The 8703-nt window shown below is 42.2% G+C and overlaps 1 protein-coding gene across 1 annotated transcript; it reads right to left on the bottom strand.

Moving 5' to 3' along the window:
* Window positions 1-2979: 2979 nt before the first annotated feature.
* On the bottom strand, window positions 2980-7943 carry NDUFB4 (NADH:ubiquinone oxidoreductase subunit B4). The gene is made up of 3 exons (XM_089487672.1): window positions 7701-7943; window positions 4882-5028; window positions 2980-3136 (listed from the first exon to the last, which is right to left on the bottom strand). The coding sequence occupies exons 1-3, from the start codon at window positions 7893-7895 to the stop codon at window positions 3074-3076; spliced, it is 405 nt and encodes a 134-aa protein (XP_089343798.1). The 5' UTR covers window positions 7896-7943; the 3' UTR covers window positions 2980-3073.
* Between the last annotated feature and the right edge of the window lie 760 nt (window positions 7944-8703).

The following is an 8703-nucleotide window of genomic DNA, read 5'->3' as shown; positions in this document are numbered from 1 at the left end:
AAAATGTTACAAGCATGGCTAGAGTTCCTCAGAACTCTTTATCAGGTTTTGATGGCACAATATTTAGAAGATGAGACTCTCCTAGGTCTAAACAACTTGATGTCTAACAAGGAGTGATTTCTAAAATAAATCAACTCTTTGCTACTGTACAACCTGCAATCCTAACAATTTCTATAGCAAGGGCTTTAATCTCCAGATGTTTGGGACCATCAGTTCTCTCTGTCATAGACAATGATAAGAATTTTCAACTCTGACTGGCATTAGCTCTCTACAATTTCAGACAACATTCAAGTCCTACCTTAGGCTCCTGAAGCCCCTTAAACCTAATTTGTTTTTTTTAAATGTGCATTTTTGGGCACTTCTCCTTCCAAAAATATTCCCACCCTACCCACAGAAGCACCCCATAATCTCATACTAGATTCATACAGAATCTCGGAATGGGGACAGAAAATACAACACCATATGCTGCCACCATTGTGAGGGACTGCAAAGGAAAAAAGGTATTTGGGCTTGCTCTGGGTATGGCTCACAGGAGTTCAGGGAGAAACTGGCCCCCGGCCCCCAATAGTTGCTCATCCCTGCCCCAGATGTGGATCGCTGGTGGTCTCTCATCCAAGTATTAACCAGGCCCTATCCTGCAGATTTTATGAATTCAGATAAGACTGAATGTGTTCAGGGTGTTACGTTTCCAACTGGTGCTCTTTAAACCGGGCAAGTTGAATAGTCATATTAATGCTGCTTAATTATTGGTTTAAATATATGTATCCTCCTTGATAATTGCAGCTTTAGAAACACAAAAAATATAGTTTTTAACTGTGAATATTTAAAATAAACATTAGATCAAGTTACCATAAAACTGACTTCATCAAATATTAAAAGTAAAAGTCTAAATCTAATTGTTATTCTCAGCTGCACTAGTCTCACTGAATCAGTTGCTGAATGCTAACTCACTTATGTAAATACCACCGACTCAGTAAGTCTACTCTAGCTAGTACTACCAACAGGATTTAGGTCTGCAAGGTCAAGAAAGATAAAAAATGACCTCGTGCTGGAAATACAACCAGGTAGGTACCCAAAGAGTTTCACTGGAAAGAGCATTCAGCAATTGAGGCACAGCCAATAATTCCCCCACACACACAATAATTAGAAATAACATATTAAAACATTTGGAATTTATCTTATGACAAAAATATTATGGGTTAGGTGCTGGGTTAACTTCTTTAGGGGCAGTATTCCTTAGAGTACTATCTTCCAGTAGTAAAATCAGGCAGAAGCTCAGTACTGCTACTGCCCCGTCTGAGGTGGATGAACAGACAACATTAGATGCCCTAATTCATGATCAACTAACTCAATTATTTTATGTAGAATCATAGAATAGAATAGAATCATAGAATCATAAGGAGCCAGAACGGAGCCCCATGGCACTTCATAGCACACAATGTCAAGAAGCTGAATAGTCTCCCTGAACCAGTTTCCAGTAGTACATCAGTATCCAATCCACCTACCCAGAAAAATACCAGTATCCAATCCACCTACCCAGAAAAATGCCAACTCTCCTTGTACAGATAATTATTCTCATTCAAGAGAGAAGAACTGAGTTCTTGTCGTGGAAGAGAATATTAAGCCATAGAACAGCTGTTTCTTCCAGGGCCATGGAGGGTGTTATCAAGAGTAGCCTCACAGGCTTCTCCTTCAACATGTTTCATCAAGTGGCTGAAGTAAATGAAGGTGGTAGTGTTTGTCTATAGACAATGGTCAGAATCCAAGATACAAATGCTAAAGTCTTGTTGAAATCAGGAATCATTAAGTAACAAACAGCAAGCACATAAATTAGAAACAGATATTTTGAAATTTCACATATTCTTCCATAGATAAGGGGTGGGAACTATGGAAGGCTTGGAGTGGGGATCATTAGCTTCCTAGGAGATATTTGGCCTCAGCTGCTCCTGCAATATAAATAAATAATCAAATTGCCCTCAAATGGTTCTAGGCAGTATATGGACATTTTCACCATGTTTGAGGTTTCATAAAAGGCCTCTCCTGCCCCATATTCCACAAAATGTGATGGTAGGCACCCCACAGTCCTTATTAGACATTTTGAAAAATATTGGAAATATTTTGCAAAAATTGTTTTTGACACTTGGGGGGGGGGGGGCTTCAAACATGGTGGATATGCCTTCTACATCCCCTAGAATGTATTTAAGGTATTCTGGAGCAAAACAGATTTGGGCAAAAAAAGGTATCTTTGCCCCCTGGAGGTCACAAAACCCCCAAGGGCTGCATTAGAGAATCTGACACATTAGTAAGGTGAAAATGAAAGGTTTTGTAATTCTGTGCCTTCTTTTGAACAGAGGCAACTTAAAAATCAGAGGTGAGAACTAAATTATCCTTTCACCTGTTCTCAAAATACTTTCCATAAATTTAGTGACATCAAAATGCTGAGATTTCAAGTACTGTACATTCTTCAGTGTAGTCTGCACTGTTAAGTTCTTTGCAAGTGAAAATGAAGGTAGTCCCTATATAGGAGAAGCAATGAAATCATCTAACAAGGCAGCAAAAAACAAGACAGCAATGTTAGGACTCTTACATTTATTTCTATATGCTTATTTACAAGACATCATGAAACCCTAAAGACATTTTGCATCAAAGTTAGCTCTGAGAGTGGGGTATAAATACTTTAAATAAATAAATTAAAATGAATAAAAAGTCCCCAAATTTTACCATGTTAATTTCTGAGGACCTGAAACAATTGTTTTTGTTACTACCCCTTGTTTGCATGAAGAGACTGAGCTCTCATTTGCTTCTCTTTATCCTTTGTCTTTTCCTTTCCATCTCCCCTCCTGTCAATAATTTGTGAGAGTATTCTAATGTCTCAGAACCCAGATGGCAGTAAAACATTTTTAACTTAAATGTTATATGTCTCACCATCAAAGCCAACAGCATTATAGGTGCTACTCTTGAAAGACAAGGACTATTAACCAGTTTCAAATCAATAAGATTTATTTTGAAAGAAGAACAGTTCTTAGAGAGAGTAAGCAGAGCAGCAGCATTTTCACCACACAGTTGTTGGGGCTTAATAGGCAAGACGAAATGGTCGCTCATACTTGCCTTCCTGTATGAGCTTCTCTTTATAATCCTGCAGAGGAACAAAAGCATTAAAAATTAATCTGAAAAAATAATGAATGCTGCAATTACAATAGTTCATGTCAGTTATAACCAAGGTAAGACTGCAATCGTTATTTTGGAAGAAGCTCACAGAACAGGTTTAAAATAATTTATACCATCCTGCAATTTTAAAAAAAACCAAAACCAAATACAAGGGCAATTTACAATAACCTGTTGTTAACTGTGGTCAAGTCAACTTCTATTTATGGCAATCCCATGAATGAGAGACCTCCTAGTCACCCTATCATCGATTGCCCGGGTCTTTAAGACTGAAGACTGTGGCTTCCTTGATTGAGTTCATCCATCTGGAATGTGGTCTTCCTCTTTTCCTCCTGCCTTCTGACTTACCAAGCATTATTGTCTTTTCTAGTGAGTTGTGCCTTCTCATGATATGGCCAAAGTATGACAGTCCAGTTTAGTCATCTTGGCTTCTGGGGAGAATTCAGCTTTCACAATCATACACAGAAATGGGAAATACAATGGCATAGATAATCCTCTTTCAATGTCTTCATCACCTACTTTAAAGTTATTTATTAACAATTTACAGTAAGTTATGCAAATAACACGATACCATTAACTGAAAATAGGAAAGACTTGGAACCATTATTCGAGAAGGTCAAGGAAGAAAGTGCAAAGGCAGGTTGTGCTGCAGCAGAGTGAGGGGAAAAAATAACCACAGATGACGTATATGGCTTTAAAGTAGACAATGAAGACATGAAAATAGTTCAAGATCTTCCACACCTTGGTTCAGTCATTAATCAGAATGGAGACTGCAGTCAAGAAATCAGGAGACTAGAACTTGGAAGGGCAACTACAAAGGACGTAGATAAGATCCTGAAGTGTAAAGAAGATGATGATGATGATGATGATGATGATTTCTTACCCACCTCTCCCCATGGACTGAGGCAGGGATCAACAACAAATCAACGGTTAACAATATCAATAAAATAACATTAATTAAAACATGCAACAGTTAAAACACTCTACACTTAAAATATAATATCTTAATTCACAATTTAAGATTATCTGTATAAACCCATTGGAAGAGACTGGTCTTTAATACTGTTTTAAATTTGGAGAGCATATTCAGCTGTCAAATGTCTTCCAACAGCTCATTCCAGTCTGGGGACGGCAGAAGAAAATGTCCCCTGGCTGACAGTTGCCAACTGGCTGACTGGAGTAAATGTCTCCCAGAGGACCTGAACGTACTTAGAAGATTATATGGGAGAAGGCAATCCAGCAGGTAAACTAGACCTAAGATATGTAGGGCTTTAAAGGTAATAACCAAACATTTGTACCTTGCCTGGATCTTCTACTACTACTTCCTCTTCCTCTTCTGGCCCTGAGTCTGTAAGACCTGAGCAGGATTGCAGATGACAGAGAGACTAAGGTCCAAAACACAGTGCAGAAATAAGCCAGTTTGAGAACAGTTTAACTGACCTGGCTCAGTGCTAGGGAATCCTAGGGATTATAGTTTCTTGTGGCGCCAGAACTCTCTGAAAGAGAAGGCTAAATGTCTCACAAAACTACACTTCCCAGAATTCTCTAGCACTGAGCCAGGGCAGTTAAAGTGATCTCAAACTTGGTTATTGCTGCAGTGCTTTTTGGACCTAAGGCTTTCATTCTGGCGGTCATCATAAGTAGAAGTCAACTGGATGGCAGTTAACAACAACAACAAATAATTACTTAAAATTGTATAGTTATACTTAGTCTTACCCTTTCCTTTTTGATGACATACCACCAGAAAAAAATGGGTCCTAAACCAAAAAGAGCACCCATCAGGGAAGTTTTGGGTGTGGGACGGAAATTGGGATAGATATTGTGTGTTCGGGCATAAGTCCAGCGAGTCATGGCAGGGTCATCCTAAAGCAAAGAAAGAGAAGAGCAAGCATTTCCCAACTGTACATTATAGCAAACACAACCTAAGCGGTAATAGTAACAGTAATAAAATTTTATTCGGTCATTGACCAGTATAAAAACAAATCACACAAGCAACATATCAATATAACAATAACAAATTAAAATATAAACTGATAGTAGACTGTACATGTACAGTATCAAACAGTTCTTTCTACACGGTAATAAAATGACCATTTGACAGTTGAGGGCGCAGTTTACAAACAATATAACAGAATTTAGCCACCTTAAGGGATACTGTAGGATCATTGTTGTCCAATAGGAGGCGTAAATAAAAGGAGTCAGGTTTGCCTGGGAATTTACACAGTAGTGGGCTAATCAGTTGGTGACGAATGTCTCTATAGTATTGACAATAAAGGAAAACATGCTCATTGGTTTCAACAGTGCCCGAGCCACATGGGCAAAAATGGATTTCAAAAGGTGTTTTTTTAAATCTACCTTCCAACATGGCTGTGGGCAACACATTGAAACGTGCCAGAGTTAGAGCCCTTCTGAACTTCGGGAGGGTAACATGGAACAGATAAGGAGCTGGGGAGGGGACCAAAACTTGAGCACTGAACATGACAACCTAAGCGGTAACAAATGCTACCAGAATAAACGACTTAATCTCACACTGACACTTGCATATATTTTATGCTTTAAAGACATGTGAAAAAGGTGGTGGTGATGGTGAGCAATACAACCAGATCTTGTGGAATCTCTTCCCCTCAATTACACCATTTCAGCCTAAAAAGAAAAGACAAAGGTGGAAAAGGGGGGGGGGGGGGGGGGAGGGAATGTAGCCAGGCCTGGTTTTTACTTTAGCATGAGCTTTCGTGGGTACAACTCCACTTCTTTGGATGCAGTGCTGCATCTGAAGAAGCAGGTTTATATCCCTGTAACCACAGTCTGCAAAATGTTGCTACTCCCCTGCCCTTTCCTCCTTTTTTGGCTTCCAGAGATTAACAGGGCTCCTTCTTTGAAAACTACTACATATTTCTCAGCCTGTGACTAGAGAGGGCCGTCGGAAGCAGGGTGACCAGATGTCCTCCTCACAAAGGAGAACCAGGCATTGCAAAATGTAGGGCATTCAAGACAAATGGACGACACGATCACTTAGAAGCTAAGAACATTCACAGAAATGTAAATTCATGCATCTTAGTGATGCTCCAAATGGAGGACATTGTCCTCCTAGACATAAGGTTGAAATGGAGGATGTCGTCCTGGGAAAGGAGGACATACTTGGTCCCAACTCTCTTATTCCAGGACACAAACTCCACTCACTCTAGCTGCTAATCTCTCTGTCTCTCTCAGGAACACTAATCCTCCTTCCTCTCCCCAACGTCTCTCTTCAGGTTTGCCTCAGTTTCAGGAGACTGAAGGCCTCCCTAACTTGTCCCAATTGCTTTCTGCAGCCCTCCCTTCCTATACCATGAGAGCCCCATAGGCACAGCTAGACCAATTTATAGTTCTCTGGCTCCCCTGCAATGGCCCTGATTGCCTCCTGTGGAGTCCTGGGATTTGTAGTTTGGCCAGAAGCACCAGAGAAGGACTCTCTGACCAAGGAGCCTGAAATGTAAGGCATTCAAGAAAGAATGAGGGATATTACCAAATCAAAGTTCAAAGCATTCCTATAAAAGCAAACGCAGGCTTCATAGTCCTGCTCAAAACAGGACGTTTTGAAATTCCTCTTGGACAGAAGGCTGAAATGTAGGACTCATCCTGGAAAAGGAGGATGCTGGTTTTATTCCAGGACACAAAGCCCACTCATCCCACTCACTTCTGTCTCTCTCTTTCAGGAACCCCAACCCCGCATCCCCCCATCTCTCCTCAGTTTTGGGAGACTGAAGGCCCCCCTAACTGGTTCCCTGTAGCACCACTAGGCTGACTGACAGCCCTCTGGCTCCCCTGCAAGGGCTCTGGCTGTCTCTCGTGGAGTTTGGCCTGAAGGCCCAGAGGAGGAGATCCTGGAAGTCCAGGGGTCCCAATGACCACCAGGGAGGAGGACGAGGCACTGCAAATTGGAGGACCTTCAAGAGAAACGTAAGACATGACCAAATAAAAAGCTCAAAACACTAATGCAAATATACATTCACTTCATATGGTTTATTTATTTACTTGTGGTGACACTCCCACCCGCCACTGGCAGGCTGACCAGGTGTCCTCCTCACTGCAAAGGAGGACAAGGCACCACAGAAAATGCAGGACCTTCAAGAAAAATGGGGACAATTCCCAAATAAAAGCTAAAAAGCACTCACATAAAACTGAACTCCTGCTTCTTTGTCCTGCTCAAAATGGAGGACATTTGGGAATTCCTCCTGGCTGAAATGTAGGACGTGCCTGGCCCAAGTACTGCCTCCTATTGGGCATAATATTTTAAACCAGGCATCCCCAAACACGTATTTTGGACTTCAACTCCCAGAAGCCCTTGCCAGTTTGGTCAATGGACAGCCATTCGGGGAGCTGAAGTCCAAAATACCTGGAGGAACAAATGCCTGGGGATCACGTGACGTCACAGCCCTCCAGGTGTCTTGGACTTCAGCTCCCAGAATCCCTGCCCGTTGGCCAAGATGGCAAGGGCTTCTGGGAGTTGGAGTCCAAAGCCCTACATCCGGGGACTTAAAAGGCCCACCACTCACGATCAGCTGGGTCCGGCGGGGGTCGTTGAGCTGGAGGAGGTAGTGGCGCTTAAGGCGGGCGCGGAGGGCCAGGCGCTCGGCCTCGGCGCGGCGCTGTTCCGGCGAGACGTCGTACTGGGCCGGGTCCAGCTGCGGCGGCAACGAGGCCAACGGCGCCGGGCGATATTCGTGCCCCGAGGACGAGGACGACGCCATCTTGAAGGGCAAAGAGACGCCGTCTGAATCACTCGCCCCGTCCCTTCCGGTCACGGAGGGACAAGCCGGCCGCGCGGCACCGGAAAAAGTTCTTCGATCCTCAACATAGACATAGGGAAAAAGTAGAGGAGGAGAGAGAAAGAGGATGGGGAGTTTCCGGGTTCATATCTGTATAGTGAAAGTTAAGATTAAGAATCCAAAACACACTGCAGAAATCATCAGTTTGAGACCACTTTAACTGCTCTGGCTCAATGCTAGAGAATTCTGGGAACTGTAGTTTTGTGAGACATTTAGCCTTCTCTGTCAGAGAGCTCTGGTGCCACAATAAACTATAATTCCCAGGATCCCCTAATGATAAAAACAATAAACAAACAAATTAATAAAGAAATAAATTATTTTACCCCGCCTCCCCCACTGGGTCAATGTGGCTTACAGTCAGAATAAAATACAATATAAAATATACAGTTATAAAAATATATCCCAATATTCCCTCCCTCCCTCCCACCATACCATAAAACTATAGAAACATGGGATCATAGAGTTGGAAGAGACCCCAAGGGCCCTGATCCAGTCCAACTCCATTCTGCCACGCAGGGACTCACAATCAAACCATCCCCATTGACAGATGGCCATCCAGCCTCTGTTTAAAGACCTCCAAAGAAGGAGACTCTACTGCCCTCTGAGGGAGTTTGTTAGACTGTTGAACAGCCCTTACTCTCAGGAAGTTCCTCCTAATGTTCAGTTGGAATCTCTTTTCCTGCAGTTTGCATCCATTGCTCCATTAGGTCCTGTTCTCTGGAGCAGCAGA

The sequence above is a fragment of the Sceloporus occidentalis genome, unplaced genomic scaffold (assembly GCF_023333645.1).
Source record: "Sceloporus occidentalis isolate IW3139 unplaced genomic scaffold, rSceOcc1.0.p SCAF_1, whole genome shotgun sequence".
Taxonomy (NCBI): Eukaryota; Metazoa; Chordata; class Lepidosauria; order Squamata; family Phrynosomatidae; genus Sceloporus; species Sceloporus occidentalis.
Note: the sequence above shows the minus strand (reverse complement) of the source record. Positions and strands in the feature narration are given on the sequence as shown.